Raw genomic sequence first — 20,375 nt, 5'->3', positions numbered from 1 at the left:
TGGGTGCCACCCATGCCAGTGACAGAGGCTTCCCAGGTGGTGCTAGTGGTAAAGAACCACCTGCCAATGCAGGAAACATAAGAGATGCAGGTTCAATCCCTGGGTTGTCAAGATCCCCTGAAGGAGGGTGTGGTGACCCATCCAGTATTCTTGCCTAGAGAATCCCTATGGATAGAGGAGCCTGGCGGGCTACAGTCCATAGGGTTGCAAAGAGTCAGACATGACTGAGCAATTTGACACTTACACATGCTAGTGACAAGCCTGGATGTACTTAACCTGTCTCAGGGTCTTTCCATGCCTGGCTTTCATTACTGGTGTCCCAGCCTATCGTCTCAACTTGTTGCCCTCAGAGGAGGAACCTGGAGTTGTATAATGATGCTGATAGGGTCCACATACTGCCAATTGACACAAGGTAGGGAGGATAAACAGTGTGTCCCCTGTTGGGTAACCATCCACCCTTGCTTCTAGCACTCACCCCTTGGAATTATGGGTACTGGAAGAAGTCTGCATGAAGGAGTGTAGTTCTCTAGTAGACTTTATTTGGCTTTCTTCCATTACACAGTATCAGTCCAATATCTAGTAGAGATTTGTTGGTCTCTTGAAAAATACTGCCTTTTTTTTCTGTTTTCCAGTGATTATATTCATCTCCGTATTTTTAAACATATCTTGGTTATTTCAGTAGGATTTTTTGAAAGTGTGAAAGGCAGTGAGTGGTCAGATGCATTTTATTTATTTCGTCATCTTGTCCAATATATATAATTTTTACCAACATGTTCAGTTTGATAAATACAGACATGGAATTATTTTGATATTATATGTTTACATACATGTAAGACTAATTTGGTTTATGTTTACATACATATAAGAGTAATTTCATTTAATTTTGACAACTGTCAGTCCAGAAGCTAATAGGTTCTTATTATTTGCTTTTTAGAAAATGGATCCTACATCTTTGTTACCAACCCTTTTAAATGTGGATCTGACAATATCACATATAGAATGTCTTCCCAAGGACATTCTGGTGAAATTTCAAGGCAGAAATAATATTGAATGTGAGTTTGACTACCACATATTGCAGAGGGAAATACAGCATATTCAAAAAGGAAACAATAATGTAGACATTGATGACTTTTGTTTGGTAGAGGAAAGAGTATCAGGAGAATGGCAGAGAGGAAGAGTTGTGGAAAAGAAGAATGAACTCTATACTGTGCTCCTCATAGACCGCGGAGAGGAACTGAGAGTTGACAGTACACAAGTTGCTTCAGCCTGTGGCAACTTATTTGAGCTACCACCACGGGTAACATTTGGCATTTTGGCCAACATACTACCAGCTGGGGAAAAATGGTCTCCCAAGGCTTTGAATTATTTCAAGTCATTAGTAGGACTACAAGTGAAAGGTTGTGTACAAGCTGTTTTGCCTCTTCAGATGATTCTTCTTGAAGTGCCAAACATAATATCCCAGGTACTTGAATTACAATTAGGGAGACTCATTGATGGAGATTCATTTCGTCTTATTGTGGAAATGGTAAAAGAATTCCCCAAACAAATGCCAGATTCATTACACCATAAAAGACCTGAATCATCATTAAGTAATAACGATACTTTACTTGATATTCAGCATGTTCTGGATAATTTGCAACCATCTTTGTCAGTGGGCAGTACTGAAAGTGTAAAAGTATCATCTGCGTTGAGCCCGAGTAAATTTTATTGCCAATTAATTAAATGGATTCCAGAGTTAGAAAACTTTACAACATGTATGACATTGCATTATGACATCATCAGCCAAGGAAGTGGTCCCACCTGTGATAATTTTGGACTACTTTGTGCTGCCAGGAGGAGAAATGGACAGTGGCATAGAGGAATTCTTCAGCAGCTTTTGCCCAATAATCAAGTGAGAATTTGGTTTATGGATTATGGCAGTACTGAGACTGTACCTTCAGTTCTCGTAAAGAAACTTAAACAAGATTTTATCTTAGTACCATTATTTTCATTTCCGTGTTCTCTAACATGTTTACACAGTCCAGACAGAGATACAAGAAAATTTCAACTGAGTATATTTAAACAAGCCTTGTTAGGACAGGTAGTATGTGCGCACCTTGATGGGTTCAATAAGGACGAGCATTTGTATTATGTAACCTTAGAAACTCAAGAGTCTACAATTAGTTCTAAGTGTCTGCTGAAGACTGTAGGCACGCAAGTACTTTGTCCAGTGTCTGATTCAAAAATTTATAATAGGCTGAGGGCGACTAGTGCTTCTGAGGTAAACAGCTTTGCAGTTGAGAGTTTTATTGCAAACACCAAGCAGTCAATAGACTCTCTAAGTAAAAAAGATACTTTAAAAATAGATTTTCCTGTTAAAACTGTAGAAATGAAGATAGAAGCTGCCTACATAGCTTTTGTAGTGTATGTATTAAACCCATCACATTTCTGGGTACGTACTAATGAACATCAGAATGAATTTCAAGATATAATGAAAAATATAAACAAACATTATGATTTGTGTGAAAATGATGAACTGATTCTAAGAAATCCAGAACCTGGATTACTTTGTTGTGCTAGATATAGCAAGGATAGACATTTTTATAGAGCTGTCATCACTGAAATTAACGGTCATAAAATTAATGTTTATTTTTTAGATTATGGAAATACTGATTCCATACCATTTTTTGATGTAAAAATTTTGCTTCCAGAGTTCTGTGAGTTGCCTGCTTTAGCCATGTGCTGTTCACTTGCACATATATTTCCTGTTGAAGATTTATGGGTGAAGGCTGCTGTTGATTATTTTAAAAAAATTGTCCTGAACAAAGAAGTTTTGCTTCAGGTTATAGCAAAAAAAGATGACAAATATACTGTAAATATTCAGAGTATTGAAGCCTCAGAAAGTAGTGATATTGTCTCTCTTATGTTACAAGCTGGATATGCAGAATATTGGGAAGTAGAACCAGAATGTTGTCCAAAATTTGTAAGTGAGTATTCAGTGTTAAATTTAAAATCTAAAAACAAAGTTAAGAAAGTCATATCTGCCCTTGAAGGACCTCAGTCTAAAAGGTACTATTCAAATAAGCTAAAAGAAAGTAACTTGTCTTTGTTAAAGTCCCCACCTGTTAATTTCTCTGATTTTAAAAACCCTTTCACCTTGTCTTTGGGACCTGAGTCACCATGGCGTTATAAAGAATATGTGTTTAAACCAGGAACAATCCTTGAAGTTAAGTGTTCTTATTCTTGTGGCCCAGGTGACTTCTTATGCCAGCTGCAATGTCAGTTAGAAGACTTAAAATTACTAATGGAACAACTTCAGCATTATTATAGTGTTCATTCTGATCCTTATCAGGTTGGGCACATGGCTTGTGTTGCTAAATCCTCTAAAGATGGGAAATGGTATAGAGCTGCTATTTTGACTCAAATATCAAAAAAAGAATTTGATGTAGTACTGGTTGATTATGGTTACCAGGAAAGAGTTTTAATTAGAGATCTTTGTGCTATTAAGCCACATTTTCTTTCTTTAGAAGCCCAGGCCTTCAGATGTAGTCTTAACCATTTAGTTGAACCCATTAGTTGTAAAGTACTCAGTTGGTCGAGAGAAGCATGCAGAGACTTTGAGAATTTTATTTCTTCATCTAGAGGGTTATTGACTTGTGTCATCTGTGCCATAGTTCTTATATATCCAAACTGTTTAAGTAATTTAGTGGATTTACAGTCTCCATTTACTAGTGCAAAAGAATTTCTTATTCGTCATGGCTCTGTACAATATTGTACAGTATCAAAGCCATTTCCATCTTCAGTTAGTCTTTACAGTTACTGTTATTCTTCCTTCAATATAAAAGTTGGAAGTGAGGAAGAAATATATATATCTCACATATATAGTCCTCAAAAGTTTTATTGCCAACTTAGTAGAAATAATAAAGACCTAGAGATGATAGAAACAAAAATCAGGGAAATTAGTTACCTCAGTGATTGCCCCAAATATAATTTTAGTAAAATGAGATTATGTATAGCTAAGTATGTAGAGGACGGTCTCTCTTACAGAGCTTTATCAATGCCAACAGATTCATTATCTGACATCCTGGTGTATTTTGTGGACTTTGGAAATAAGCAGTTAGTAGAAGAAAGTATGTTGAGGGCTGTTTCAGATGAATTTCCAGAGTTGCTGTTTACACCTATGCAAGCTATTAAATGTTTTTTGTCAGATCTTAGCGATGTAGATATTCCAGCAGAAATCAATAACTGGTTTGCAGATAAATATTTTGGAAAACCATTAAGGGCAAAAATACTGTCCAGGGAGCCAGATGGCCAGTTTGGTGTGGACTTATATGATGGATATCAACATATAAATCAGAAAATTAAAATGTTGCTTCATGCTTATGGAAAAAAACATTGTGACCAAGCACAGTGTGTGAAAAAGGATCATAAAACAAATGAGAATAAAAAGGAGGCTGTTGCCTTGAAAGGCAAAATAGAAAACAACTATCACCATAACGTAAGTAAAACTAGTCTGATAACATATTCTGAAAGCAAAACACATCAGCTAATGAATCCCAGAAGTATGTATGCTAGGCTTTTGAAACCATCAGTTTGCTGTAAAGTGGAACCTGTGTCAAAAAACAAGGTGAAGTCTTTGCAAGATGAACTTAAAGATGTAAAAATTGTCCCTGGACTTGCACATATTCTTGATGAACATGATGTGGGCCAACAATCAGTAAAGGTTGTATCACAGTCTTTTATCAGAGAATTAAATCAAGCAGCCTCAAAAAACATATATAGTCATGCCAGACCACAAATTAAAGACCTTCCTCAACCCAAGATTTACTTGAATGCCAGCGTTAAAGGATATGTTTCTAATATAAGTAATCCAGCGAGTTTCCATATTCAGCTTGCTGAAAATGAAAATGTAATCATCAGACTAGCGGCTGCTCTAAATGCAAGAAGAGCCAGTATAGTGAGAGAGAGAATATCAGTTAAACCCATGGTGGGAGATCTTGTAGTTGCAGAATACTCTGGTGACAATGCCATTTACAGAGCAGTTATTAAGAAAATTTTGTCAAGAAATTCTTATGAAGTGGAATTTATTGACTATGGTAACACTGCAGTAGTAAGCACATCTAAAATTTATGAAATTAAGAAGGAATTCTTAACCATTCCTCAGCTAGGAGTTCATTCTTTCCTTAGTGGAGTCAAGTGGAATGAACCTAATGAAATATGGGACAGAAAAACTGTGGATTATTTTGCTTCAAGAGTAAGTAACAAAACAGTTTCCTGTGAGTTTTTGAAAAGGCATGAACAGAAATGGGAAGTAAATGTAATTTGTGATGAAAAATGTGTCATTAATGAACTAGTGAAATGGACAGCATGCTTGAAACTACAGAAAACAGTATTACAAATGCCTCAGGTTGTCTCTCAAAAGGTGGGCCCTGTTGATAATGAAATGAAGAAAGGAGGATCAAATGGATATGAAGGTTCTGTGATCCTTCAGCCATCCTACCAACAACTGGTTAGTATTCCTTTTGAAGAGTTAAAACCTGGACAACTTGAAAAGGCTGAAATACTTCATGTTTCAAAAAGTGGAACGTTTTATGTGAAGTTATCTAAAAATAAAAAGATTTTATCAGATTTAACAGTATTAATTACTAAAGAAGTAAGAAACCCTGATTTTTTATCGGTGGAAAATATTGAGAAAGGCTTGGAATGCTTGGCAAAATCTAAGAACACTTTTCAGTGGTATCGATCAAAAGTAGATAAGTATGTTGATGAGAAAGTGCTTGTTTTTTTAGTAGATCGTGGTAAGTATGAAATAGTGCCTTTATGTAATACTAAGGTGCTTAGTAATGAAATCAGAAATATTCCAAGACAAGCTGTGCCTTGTAAATGGATTTGGTTTGAAAATTTTAGGAAGATGCCATTTGAGTCCATTGTGGGTTTGTTTGCTCATTTGGAAATAAAGATCCTTTTCCTGAAATATTTAGACTCTGCTTGGAAAGTAGACATTTTGATAGATGGTCTGTTACTTTTGGAATATTTAAATTTAAATACAGTTCATGTTGAAGAAAACAAATTTAGATCTTCAGGAATTATTTGTAGTGTTGAATCTAAGACTCCTGTATCACCATGTACCATAAGATCATTTACTTGGACACAGCTTCAAAATGGTAGGCAATATTTTGGTATTGCCACTGCTGTTTCAGATCCATCAGACTTCTGTGTTCAGTTGGAAGATTTCTTTGACACAATGAAATCTCTCTTTATGTTGCTTTCTGATCTACCAGAAGACTTACAAACAGTGCCTCAAGAGCATATAATTCCCGGTTCTGGTTGTTTGTTCAAATATGAATCGGAAGATCAGTGGAATAGAGTAGAAATTTCCGAAGTCTCTGATCAGAATTTACTTCTTACATTGATTGACTATGGATTTTCTGTTTACATACATTATTCAGATATAAAAAATCTTAAAGTTGTTCCTGAAGCACTTCTGAATTTGCCGAGGCTAAGTTACCCTTGCATCTTACATGGTATCTTACCTGCTGAAGGGAGACATTGGAATGAAGAAGCCAAAAGATTTTTTCAAGATTTCCTGAGTAAACCAGGCTTAGTGTTTCAGTTTAGGGAATACAGTTTTGAAACAAAACTGAAGGTAGACATCATTCATGAGAAAAACAATTTGGCAGACGTGTTAGTTGCCTCTGGTCTTGCAATTTATTCTAAAGATTCAGCTCATCTTGACGCAGTTACTACTACTGGATCTATTGAAGTCCAATATAAGTCAGAGAGTAAGCCTATTTGCCAATTGTTAGATCAAAATAATTCCAAAATAGAAAATATAAATTGTACATGCACTGAGAAGCAAGTGCTAAAAAATCAGAAAACTATAAAGAGGAAAGACATCTATAAACACCTCTTAAGGAAAAGCCATATTACTAGAAGATTACAGTCTGGAAACTCAGTACTGAGGAGGAAGAAGGTTGATACTGGAAAACATAATCCCCAAAGTACCATTACATTTGATACATATGCAACAGCTTCATTTTGGGAACTACCTAATGGTTTGAAGAATAACACCAATTGCATTGAAACCATTTTTGCAAAGCTAAGTGAAGGATTGCAGGAAAATAATACAGTGGACTTAAGAACAACAGGAAAAGCACTGCATGTTAATGAAGTAATGGTATCAAAACATTTGAAAGGTAAGTGGACATTTTTAAAGAAATCATTCTTTTTTGTAGATTTTGTAGATTCTATTTTTGATTATTTAAAGGTTTGTTATTTACTAAAATTATTCAAGTTGAAAATGCCCTGCAAGATTTTACTAAAAATTTGAATAAATGGATAACTAGAAGAGATCACTTGAATTATAAAATGATGCTTTGCTATTTTTACCTTTTATGAATGCTTTGTGAATGTAATGAAGGTAGAGGATTTGAACCACATATGCATGAACACGTGCATGACATTTTGCAAACTTCAGGGGTTTCTCAAAACTCCTGAAGGTTCACAGATCTCAGATTGATCTTACTACTGTTAGAGAGTTTCCTGGGTGCATTTTGAAGGTGCATTATACTTTGATTCTTATCACATTAAATATATCTTGAGGTTTTTTGAATGTGATTTTTAGCATATTGACAATGTAATTAAACTTGTAGAATAAACTGACTCTAGCATATTCATCTGAAAACTTTTAGACATCAAGCTGTTTGTAAACATTAAATTTTTAATAGCCTATGTGCTAGAGTTAAAATTTTAATATTCTGTGTGGAATATTATCTTTTTTTTGCTTATGCATGTTATATTTCATTTTATATATGAATTAGTGAGGATTTATAGGTTATAAAGAATATTCTATGCTTAATGAATGCTCCAACTTGTATATTATTCCACATTATAACTAGTATAACAGGTTACATTGTTTCAATGAATGGAGGTATCTTATTTTTAATATATTTTAGAAAGAATATTTCATTTGAATTCATATTAGATGTTTTATAGTGAATTGATAAATGCTGTAATATGGGCCCTTTTTTTCTAATTTTTGAATCACTCTTTTATCATAATAGCAATAATGGTCGAATGCTTATTATGTTCCCAGGTACTAGGTGGAGTTATACATATTAGCTTATTTAAAGCTTTCCACCACTCTTTTAAACTTTACTAAGATGTAAACTAATAACTAGTATCCTACTTCCTTGCCTGAATTCAAAACCACCTTACAGAGACAAGCAGAAAGACAATTGAGCAATATACTACATTTATTAAAAACAAAACAATATTTTAATGTGGCTTACATACATGGGTATATGGGTTTCCCAATACTGAATCTATAATATAGGCTTAACCCACGTAGGCACAGAGGAGAGTTTCTCCATGAGGGCTTACCCATGTAAAATTTACAGCTTGAGGTAGCCATATCTATAAAGGGAGAGAGGAAGGAGGAAGAGACTAATAAAACATAGATCTTTCTCACTGTAAATGAAACAGATTGCCTCGACTTCTTGAGTATGAGTAAGGATGGAATGAGACCAGAGGGTTGTTAATCTAGGAATGTGCCTCAATCATGAATACTTCACATGGAGGAAGATCAGGAATGAGAAGTGTCCTTCTCCCCCAAAATTATTATGAATATTTTACACTAAGGCTCAGGGAAATTAAGTAAATTGCCCATGGACATAGAGCTGGTAAGTAAGAAACTGAAATTTTAAATTCAGATTTCTCCAACTACAGAGTCTACTTTTGGCCATTATTTATACTTTAAAAAATTGTTTATTTTAGAAAGAGTTTTTCTATAAAACTCCTGACCATCAGTCCATTTATTTTGGCACTTACGTATCTTTTATTGTTCCTTTACCTGTGAACGTTTTTGCTTTCTTTGTTTTGCTCATCAAATTCTTTAAGATCCCACTTTTGGTCACCATGTCTATCCCACCTCCTGCATCCTTAGCACACAGTGAGTCAAAAACTTAAAGTGTTGAAAGTAACAGTTATAAAAGGAGTTAGAGAATCAAACATTAAATTATACTTCTAAAAAATTTGAAGTCCCTTCTAAGGAAAGATCATAACTTCAGTGATACAAAAATATATTGTTTTATGGACAAAGAATAGCACGATAGATTTGCTATCATCATAGTTTTAAAACAAAACAAAATAAGAAAATAACATAAACTGATTTCATTGCCTGGAGTGCAATCTGGGTTCTACCTGTATTACTTATCCAAGGGCGATAGTAACAACTGCTGTTCGCTACTATTATTGGCTGTAGCTTGTCTGAGTCTAGAGCAAAATAGTTTTAGTAGTTCTTATTTGAAGATAATCAATACTTGAGAAACTTTCTTGACTATTAAAAATGTTAGCAGAGGGACTCTAACAGCCATGCTTTTCAAGCTAGGCTTTGCATTGGCGTTAAGAAAGGATGTTTTCTTTTTTTAAAATTCTGATGCCTGTGTGTCAGTTTTACAGATTGTAGATTGTTTTAATTGGTCAAACTGTGGCCTTGCCATTAGGATTTTAAAGCTCCCCAAGTGATTCTGATATATAGCTAAGGTACAGAATTGCTATTCTAGAAATTACTATAGATAGCTTCTTGAATTGTGGAGAAAATAGTAATTTTGTATTTTTATGTGGAGAAAATGTTTAGAATTGTTTCTGTATTTGGAGTCCAGACTATACATAATAAGTCAGACTAATCCTCTGCTAAATCTAATTTAAGGTAATGGACATTGTATTAGAAATGGCCTAGAAGTATATAATGCATTTATTTCTTCTTGCTCAGGTATTGTTTTAGTTATAGAAGTTTGTTGTTGTTCAGTTGCTAAGTCATGTTTGACTCTTTGCGATCCCATGAACTGCAGCACACCAGGCTTCCCTGTTCTTCACCATCTCCTGGATTTGCTCAAACTCATGTTCATTGAGGTGGTGATACCGTCCAAACATCTCATCCTTTGTCAGCCCCTTCTCCTTATTCCCTCAATCTTTCTCAGCATCAAAGTCTTTTCCAATGAGTCAGCTCTTTTGCATCAGGTGGCCAAAATATTGGAGCATCAGCTTCAGCATTAGTTCTTCCAATGAATATTTGGGGTTGCTTTCCTTTAGGATTGATTGGTGTGATCTTGCAGTCCAGGGGATGCTCAAGAGTCTTGTCCAACACCACGGTTCAAAAGCATCAATTCTTCAGTACTCAGCCTTCTTTATAGTCCAACTCTCACATCCATACATGAGTACTAGAAAAACCATAGCTTTGACAATATGGACCTTTGTTGGCAAAGTGATGTCTCTGCTTTTTAATACACTATCTAGGTTTGTCATAGCTTTTCTTTCAAGGAGCAAACATCTTTTAATTTCATGGCTACAGTCACCATCTGCAGTGATTTTGGAGCCCAAGAAAATGAAATCGTACTTTTTCCACTTTTTCCCCATCTATTTGCTATGAAGTGATGGGACCAGATGCCATGCTCTTAGTTTTTTGAATGTTGAGCTTTTTCACTCTCCTTTTCATCAAGAGGCTCTTTAGTTCCTCTTTGCTTTCTGCCATTAGCTTGTAGAAGTTGCTGCCTCTAATATTTAGACAAATGTCTAGATTTAGCCTTATAGTAGGCTAAATGGCACCCCACTCCAGTACTCCTGCCTGGAAAATCCCATGAACGGAGGAGCCTGGTGGGCTGCAGTCCATGGGGTCGCTGAGGGTCGGACACGACTGAGCGACTTCACTTTCACTTTTCGCTTTCATGCATTGGAGAAGGAAATGGCAACCCACTCCAGTGTTCTTGCCTGGATAATCCCAGGGACGGGGGAGCCTGGTGGGCTGCCGTCTATGGGGTCGCACAGAGTTGGACACAAATGAAGTGACTTAGCAGCAGCAGCCTACTATAACATATGAATATTTAAATGTTCAAGGCAATTGTTTTTATTTACAGACTGTTTTCTCCAAAGTAAAAATTACTAGTCCTTCTCCAGGATGTTTTTACAGGGTTCTTTTGTTTTTGTTTTATTGGTGTGGTTGGTTGGTTGGTTACTTGCTTTTTTATTTTGCTCTGGAAGTCCTGTAACAATTATTTCAAAAAGAATCTTCATGTGAACTGTGCTTGCGTGCATGCTAAATTGCTTCAGTCTCGTCCAACTCTTTGTGACCCTATAAAATGTAGCCCACCAGGCTCCTCTGTCCATGGGATTCTTCAGGTAGGAATACTGGAGTGGGTTGCCTTGCCCTTCTCCAGGGGAATCTCCTGATCCTGGGACTGAATCCACATCTCCTGTGGCTCCTGCATTGTAGGCAGATTCTTTACTGCTGAGCCAGATTCTTTTCTCATTTGGGTTATTACGGAATATTGAGTAGAGTCCCTTATGCCATACAGTAGATTCTGAAGTGAAAAGTGCTCAATCTTGTCTAACTTATGAGATACCCCCCTACCCCCACCACCATGGACTGTAACCCACCAGAATCCTCTTGCCTGTTGAATTTTCTAGAAAAGAATACTGTAGTGGGTTGCCATTTCCTTCTCCAGGGGATCTTCCAGACCCAGGGATTGAATCCGCATCTCTGGTGTCTTCTGCTATGGTAGGAAGATTCTTTACCACTAATGCCACCTGGGGTCCTGCGTGTAAGCTTTATCTCTGACTTACATCACTTATGATAAACTTCAGTTCATTCATGTTGCTATAAATGGCATTTTTTCATTCTTTTTAATGGCTGAGTAATAGCCCATTGTATATATTACTACATCTTTATCCATTCATCTGTAACTGTACCAATTTGCATTCTTACCAACAGTGTAGGAAGGTTCTCTTTTCTCCATACCCTTTCTAGCATTTACTGTTGTAGGTTTTTTTTTTTTTTAATCATGGCCATTATAACAAGTGTGAGGTGATATCTCATGGTAATTTTGGTTTGCATTGCTCTAATAATTAGTGATGTTGAGGATCTTTTCATGTGTGTAAAGGTTTCCTTTGTGGTGCAAAAGCTTTTGAGTTTAAATTGGTCCCATTAGTTTTTTTGTTTTTATTTTCATTTCTCTAGCAGATGGCCTGAAGAAGATATTGCTGTGATTTCTGTTAGGGCATGTTCTGCCTATGTTTTACTATAAGAAAAACAGTGATATTTGTTACAGTGATGTTTTCGGGTTTGTGCCAATACCTGTTGTTTTTATGACTGTAGCTTTGTAGTATAGTCTTAAGTCAGGGCACCTGGTTCCTTCAGCTCAGTTTCTCTCAAGATTGCTTTGCTTATTAGATGTCTTTTGTGTGTCCATACAGATTTTAAGGTTTTCTTGTTATAATTCTGTGAAAAATGCCATTGGTTACTTGATAGGGATTGCATTGAATCTGTAGTTTGCTTTGGTAGTATAGTCATTTTGAAAATACTGATTCTTCAAGTCCAAGAACATAGTTTATATTTCCATCTGTTTATGTAATCTTCAATTTCTTTCATCAGCATCTTGTAGTTTTCAGAGTACATGTCTTTTGTTTTCTTAGGGTAGGTTTATTCCTAGGTAATTTATTCTTTTTGATGTGATGGTAAATGGGATTGTTTCTTTAATTTTTTTCTAATCTTTTGTTGTTAGTGTATAGAAATACAACAGATTTCTGTATATTAATTTTGTATCCTGCAACTTTACAGAATTCATTGAACTCTAATAGCTTTCTGGTACCATCTTTCAGTTCAGTTTAGTCACTCTGTCATGTCCAACTCTTTGCGACCCCATGAATTGCAGCATGCCAGGCCTCCCTGTCCATCACCAACTCCCGGAGTTCACCCAAACTCATGTCCGTCGAGTCGGTGATGCCATCCAGCCATCTCATCCTCTGTCGTCCCCTTCTCCTCCTGCCTCCAATCCCTCCCAGCATCACAGTTTTTTACAATGAGTCAACTCTTTGCATGAAGTGGCCAAAGTATTGGAGTTTCAGCTTTAGCATCAGTCCTTCCAAAGAACACCTAGGACTGACCTCCTTTAGGATGGACTGGTTGGATCTCCTTGCAGTCCAAGGGACTCTCAAGAGTCTTCTCCAACACCACAGTTCAAAAGCATCAATTCTTTGGCACTCAGCCTTCTTCACAGTCCAACTCTCACATCCATACATGACCACAGGAAAAACCATAGCCTTGACTAGACGGACCTTTGTTGGCAAAGTAATGTCTCTGCTTTTGAATATGCTGTCTAGGTTGGTCATAACTTTCCTTCCAAGGAGTAAGCGTCTTTTAATTTCATGGCTGCAGTCACCATCTGCAGTGATTTTGGAGCCCCCAAAAATAAAGTCTGACACTGTTTCCATTGTTTCCCCATCTATTTCCCATGAAGTGATGGGACCAGATGCCATGATTTTAGTTTTCTGAATGTTGAGCTTTATGCCAACTTTTTCACTCTCCTCTTTCACTTTCATCAAGAGGCTTTTTAGTTCCTCTTCACTCTTCTGCCATAAGGGTGGTGTCATCTGCACATCTGAGGTTATTGATATTTCTCCTGGTACCATCTTTAGGATTTTCTATATATTGTATCATGTCATCTGCAAGCAGTGACAGTTTTGCTTCTTCTTTTCCAATTTGAATTTCTTTTACTTAACTTTTTCTTCTCTGATTGCCATGGCTAGGATTTCTAAAACTGTGTTGAATAAAAGTGTCAAGAGTGAACATTCATTTCTTGCTTCTGATCTTATAGGAAATGCTCTCAGCTATTCACCAATGAGTATGTCTTATACAGTTTGTTTATTTACCTGGAAGACATCTTTGAAAGAAACCTGGAATGGCAACCCAGTTTTAGAGAAGAATATTGTCTCACATTTTAAATTTGAGGTATCTGGACATCCAAAGGGGAGTGGCTGACAAGCATGCAAAATGCCAGATGGAATTTTGAAAATATAACACTAAGTGATATATATTCATAAATCACCTGTATTAAATCTAGCATGGTAGTGAAAAGTATGGGCATTGAGGCCAAATTCCCTGAATTTGAATTCCTTTTTCCATCCTTTATTAATTGAGTAGATAAGCTTTTTAACTGATCTGTTCCTCAGCTTCTTCATCTGTAAAATGGAGATCATCGTAATTACTCCATTGTCTGGTGGAGGATTAAATAAAACACAAAGTGTTTTCACTAGTACCTCAGTTCAGTTCAGTTGCTCAGTCATGTCCAACTCTCTGCGACCCCATGGACTGCAGCACGCCAGCCCTCCCTGTCCATCACCAAATCCCAAACTCATGTCCATTGAGTTGGTGATGCTATCCACCCATCTAATCCTCTGTCATCCCCTTCTCCTGCCTCAGTCTTTCCCAGCATTAGGGTCTTTTCAAATGAGTCAGCTCTTCGCATCAGGTGGCTAAAGTACTGGAGTTTCAATTTCAGCATCAGTCCTTCCGATGAATATTCAGGACTAATTTCCTTTAGGATGGACTGGTTGGATCTCCTTGCAGTCCAAGGGACTCTCAAGAATCTTTTCCAATACCACAGTTCAAAAGCATCAATTCTTCGGTGCTCAGCTTTCTTTATACTCCAACTCTCACATCCATACATGACTACTGGAAAAACCATAGCCTTGACTAGATGGACCTTTGTTGGCAAAGTAATGTCTCTGCTTTTTAATATGCTGTTTAGGTTGGTCATGACTTTCCTTCCAAGGAGTAAGCGTCTTTTAATTTCATGGCTGCAGTCACCATCTGCAGTGATTTTGGAGCCTCCCCAAAATAAAGTCAGCCACTGTTTCCCCATCTATTTCCCATGAAATGATGGGACCAGATGCCATGATCTTAGTCTTCTGCATGTTGAGTTTTAAGCCCACTTTTTCACTCTCACTTTCATCAAGAGGCTCTTTAGTTCTTCCTCACTTTCTGCCGTAAGGGTGGTGTCATCTGTGTATTAGGTTATTGATATTTCTCCCAGCAATCTTGATTCCAGCTTGTGCTTCATCCACCCCAGTGTTTCCTCATGATGTACTCTGCATATAAGTTAAATAAGCAGGGTGACAATATACAGCCTTGACCTACTCCTTTTCCTATTTGGAACCAGTCTGTTGATTCATGTCCAGTTCTAATGGTTGCTTCCTGACCTGCATACAGATTTCTCAAGGGGCAGGTCAGGGGGTCTGGTATTCCCATCTCTTTCAGAATTTTCCAGTTTATGTGATCCACACAGTTAAAGGCTTTGGCATAGTCAATAGAAGTAGATGTTTTTTCTGGAACTGTCTTGCTTTTTCAATGATCCAGTGGATGTTGAAACTTTGGTCTCTGGTTCCTCTGCTTTTTCTAAACCCTGCTTGAACATCTGGAAGTTCACGGTTCATATATTGTTGAAGCCTGGCTTGGAGAATTTTGAGCATTGCTTTACTAGCGTGTGAGATGAGTGCAATTGTGCGGTCATTTGAGTATTCTTTGGCATTGCCTTTCTTTGGGATTGAAATGAAAACTGACCTTTTCCAGTCCTGTGGCCACTGCTGAGTTTTCCAAATTTGCTGACATATTGAGTACATCATTTTCACAGCATCATCTTTTAGGATTTGAAATAGCTCAACTGAAATTCCATCCACTAGCTTTGTTTGTAGTGATGCTTCCTAAGGCCCACTTGACTTCACATTCTAGCATGTCTGGCTCTAGGTGGTCACACCATCGTGATTATCTGGGTCATGAAGATCTTTTTTGTACAGTTCTTCTGTGTATTCTTGCCACCTCTTCTTAATATCTTCTGCTTCTGTTAGGTCCATACCATTTCTGTCCTTTATCGAGCCCATCTTTGCATGAAATGTTCCCTTGGTATCTCTAATTTTCTTGGAGAGATCTCTAGTCTTTCCCATTCTGTTGTTTTCCTCTATTTCTTTGCATTGATTGCTGAGGAAGGCTTTCTTATCTCTCCTTGCTATTCTTTGGAACTCTGCATTCAAATAGGTATATCTTTCCTTTTCTCCTTTGCTTTTCACTTCTCTTCTTTTCACAGCTATTTGTAAAGCCTCCTTAGACAGCCATTTTGCTTTTTTGCATTTCCTTTTCTTGGGGGTGGTCTTGATCCCTTTCTCCTGTACAGTGTCACGAACCTCTGTCCATAGTTCATCAGGCACTCTGTCTATCAGATCTAGTCCCTTAAATCTATTTCTTACTTCCACTGTATAATTATAAGGGATTTGATTTAGGTCATACCTGAATGGTCTAGTGGTTTTCCCCACTTTCTTCAATATAGGTCTGAATTTGGCAATAAGGAGTTCATAATCTGATCCACCGAAGAAGGCAATGGCACCCCACTCCAGTACTCTTGCCTGGAAAATCCCATGGATGGAGGAGCCTGGAAGGCTGCAGTCCATGGGGTCGCTGAGGGTCTAACACGACTGAGCGACTTCACTTTGACTTTTCACTTTCATGCATTGGAGAAGGAAATGGCAACCCACTCCAGTGTTCTTGCCTGGAGAATCCCAGGGACGGCGGAGCCTGGTGGGCTGCCGTCTATGGGGTCACACAGAGTCGGACACGACTGAAGCAACTTAGCATTAGCAATCTGATCCACAGTCAGGTCCCGGTCTTATTTTTGCTGACTGTGTAGAGCTTCTCCATCTTTGGCTGGAAAGAATATAATCAATCTGATTTCGGTGTTGGCCATCTGGTGATGTCCATGTGTAGAGTCTTTTCTTATGTTATTGTAAGAGGGTGTTTGCTATGACCAGTGTGTTCTCTTGGCAAAACTCTATTAGCCTTTGCCCTGCATCATTCCGTATTCTAAGGCCAAATTTGCCTGTTATTCCAAATGTTTCTTGACTTCCTACTTTTGCATTCCAGTCCCCTACAATGAAAAGAACGTCTTTTTTGGTGTTAGGTCTAAAAGGTCTTGTAGGTCTTCACAGAACTGTTCAGCTTCAGCTTCGTCAGTGTCACTATTACCTGGTTCATAGTAGATGCTTATTGTTAGCCAGTAATCATTATAATAAAGCAACTATATTTACTTTGAAAATATTTTGGGAAATGGTAACATGAAAAAGTTCTGATGCTACTCTGTAAGAAGTGTTTAGGACAATGTATGCGTGTGCACACATCCTACTTAACAGTGTGAGATTAATGGTTAAATTTCTATTTTGAAGTTAGGACTTATGATTAAGAGATAATTATTGTTTTAAATAAGCATTGGAATAGGCTATAGGTGTTTCACAGAGGTTATACTTGTTTAAGAAAGCTATTTTTAGTTTCTCTGTATATGGTTATTTGTTTACATTTTAGTGTATGCATAATTTGTTTATGCTGTATTTCATATCTTTACTTTTTATATTGGGACTTTTAGGAATTATGTAGAAATTCTATTTATGTCAAATCTTGAGTAACTGTTAATTGAACCCATAATGCTTTGAAAATTGTATTCATCATGTTCATTTTTGTTTGCTTTTTCAGTAGAGGGAGAAGAAAGTTCAGATCGTTTATGCATCAACAGATGGTACATAGGATACACAGTAATTGCTATAATTAGATGTTCCAGATATATTTTAAAAGTTGTAAGTGTAGAACAACTTCTAATATATTAAAACTGTTAAAATAATCTAGATTGTTCAGATTATTTTCTCAGGAGACAGTAACTAGAATGTTAGAGAAATTTTTGACACCAAGAATTGTTATTTGATGTAAAAAGTGTTACTTAGGAAATGTGTTTCACCTCTAAAGTATCTTGAAAAACTTTTATTCAAGAAATAATTTTTACACATGCTTTTACAGTCACTAGATAATATCATTTCAATATTTTCAGCTGTCTTCACTGACTAATGTCTGTGTTTCAGTTGCTGCTTTGTAGGGTCCTAATTTCAGTCCTGAGTTATATACAGAGTTAACCCTGTGTAACTGTATTCCCTCAGAAGTAGAGGTGCTTATAGGACTGACATTTATCGGAAGGTCATGGTTAATCCTATTTTCCCATTTTTTTAGCTCTTCAGTTCAGTTCAGTTCATTTCAGTCGCTCAGTCGTGTCCGACTCTTTCCAACCCCATGAATCGCAGCACGCCAGGCCTCCCTGTCCATCACCAACTCCCGGAGTTCACTCAAACTCACATCCTTCGAGTTGGTGATGCCATCCAGACATCTCATCCTCTGTCATCCCTTTTTCCTCCTGCCCCCAATCCCTCCCAGCATCAGAGTCTTTTCCAATGAGTCAGCTCTTCGCATCAGGTGGCCAAAGTACTGGAGTTTCAGCTTCAGCATCAGTCCTTCCAAAGAACACCCAGGGCTGATCTCCTTTAGAATGGACTGATTGGATCTCCTTGCAGTCCAAGGAACTCTCAAGAGTCTTCTCCAATACCACAGTTCAAAAGCATCAATTCTTCAGTGCTCAGCTTTCTTCACAGTCCAACTGTCATATCCATACATGACCACTGGAAAAACCATAGCCTTGATGGACCTTTGTTGGCAAAGTAATGTCTCTGCTTTTGAATATGCTATCTAGGTTGGTCATAACTTTTCTTCCAAGGAGTAAGCGTCTTTTAATTTCATGGCTGCAGTCACCATCTGCAATGATTTTGGAGCCCCAAAAGATAAAGCCTGACACTGTTTCCACTGTTTCCCCATCTATTTCCCATGAAGTGATGGGACCAGGTGCTTTTTAGCTCTTACTATGGTGTTTTTCTTCCTTTCATTTTATCATTATTTCTACTTTTAATTTGGGTTTGGGTTTATTGCTTGTGGATATTTGTGATATGTGGGTATTTGTGACATTAAAGAACATCCTTCTCTAGTGGTAGGAGTATAGATATTGTCAGAGCATTTACCTGTGAATTGAAATTTATTTTGCAAGTAAATATTGTCGCTCAGTTGGTAAAGAATCCGCCTGCACTGCAGGAGACCTGGGTTCGATCCCTGGGTTGGGAAGATCCCCTGGAGAAGGAAATGGCAACCCACTCCAGTATTCTTGCCTGGAGAATTCCATGGACAGAGGAGCCTGGTGTGCTACATTTCATGGGATTACAGAGTCAGATACAGCTGTATGACTATGTTTAGTTCAAATATTTATTGGGCAAATCCAGTGTTTTGGTGCAAAGATAGAACCTTAAAATTATACAAGTGTGCTTAAGAGTCAGTGTAAATCAAATAGTTTTGAAAAACTAGAGATCTAGGGATACAAAGAATTTTGTGAAAAACTTAAATTTTCAAAGCTGGCTAAGGGAATAAGCTTTGTCATTTGTACATATATATTGAGTGTTGAATATGTGTTGGTATTATTTTTTGAGCCTAGGAAATAATTTCCAGAAATACTATTTATGAATATATTGACATTTAAATTTTGTATCCTGAAAGTTAATTTATTCAAGGCAGGTAGACATTATTTATATATTTTTACATTATGAGTTAATATCTAGTTGTGATTATTTTAGAAAGAGTTTTAACATTTACTCATTCTTACCTAATTTTTTTGAATAATTTTGTGTTACTTGCCCTCAAACCTCACCAGATATTAAAGTTATTTACTACAGTTTAGAAGAGTGATTCTATTGGAAAATAATATCACTCTACATAACTTCTATGACTATTGTATCTCTGGGTTGCTTTTGTTCTTGTGTGGGTGTTTTTTTTTTTTTTTAATGATTTGATTAGTTTTAAAGAATTTGAATGCTAAAGTAAGATAAAGTTAGTAATAATGAATTTTTGGGCACTAATTTAATCACGAAGGGCTGCATACTCCTTTAGATTTTTAGAATTCTTTTAACTTCATTTATGTCTTACTGTATAGTATTTTATGTTTGGAAATGATCAGAAATGAACAGACTTATTCACAGAATTTGAATTAATAAATCCTGTAGAAAATATTTTTTCAAGTCTGCATTTCAGATTTTAATAAGAATATTGAGCTCTAATATTTTAAATGATAAAACTTTCTTACATTATTAATGAATATTATTTGTGTATACCCAAAGAAAATTATTTTTGTTTTGTGTATTGAATGTTTTGAGTTAAATTTTTTCACTGTAAAATAATTGTGATACTTCCTAAACAGTATATGTGTGTGTATATGTTTTAACAAAATCATGCCATATGCATATTGTGATGAAAAATTTAATTCATTTAATTTTATTTACAAAGATAGTTCTTACTCAAACACATTATAGTTTCATGTGTTTAAAAATAGTTTTGTCTTCTCAGAAAACAGACTTTTAAAAATATTCTTCATCCTTTTCACTTTTAAAAATTGAAGCTCTCTTTTAAAACATTTTTTTGGTTTCTACTCTGAATTCTCATCCATTTTCAGAAGTCTCCAGCATTGTATTTTTATCTCTACATGACTTTTAGAATAATTTTTCTTGGTATGGATATCATAATATAACCTAGATACGTTTAAGATTTATTCTAATAGTCATTCCCCTTTGGCTATGATGCATTAACATCTTCGTGTGAACCCTAAGTAATAGTTTTAATATATTTCCTTAGTTTTGTCATAATTTTTTAGTAATCATAAAGTGAT

General features: G+C 36.5%; 1 protein-coding gene across 3 annotated transcripts in view; it reads left to right on the top strand.

Moving 5' to 3' along the window:
- Positions 1-20,375, top strand: part of TDRD15 (tudor domain containing 15) — an 84,812-nt gene that overhangs the window by 48,520 nt on the left and 15,917 nt on the right. For 2 of the 3 annotated variants that reach the window (XM_070799085.1, XM_070799084.1), the window contains one exon: positions 935-19,816. The exons of the other annotated variant lie outside the window; for it this stretch is intronic. In XM_070799085.1, coding sequence (XP_070655186.1) covers positions 938-7,309 — 6,372 coding nt within the window. In that variant the 5' untranslated portion in view covers positions 935-937 and the 3' untranslated portion in view covers positions 7,310-19,816. Of the gene's footprint in view, positions 1-934; positions 19,817-20,375 lie in introns of those variants that run through there. 3 annotated transcript variants of the gene reach the window in all.

This window comes from Bos indicus, chromosome 11, assembly GCF_029378745.1.
Source record: "Bos indicus isolate NIAB-ARS_2022 breed Sahiwal x Tharparkar chromosome 11, NIAB-ARS_B.indTharparkar_mat_pri_1.0, whole genome shotgun sequence".
NCBI lineage: Eukaryota > Metazoa > Chordata > Mammalia > Artiodactyla > Bovidae > Bos > Bos indicus.
Note: the sequence above shows the minus strand (reverse complement) of the source record. Positions and strands in the feature narration are given on the sequence as shown.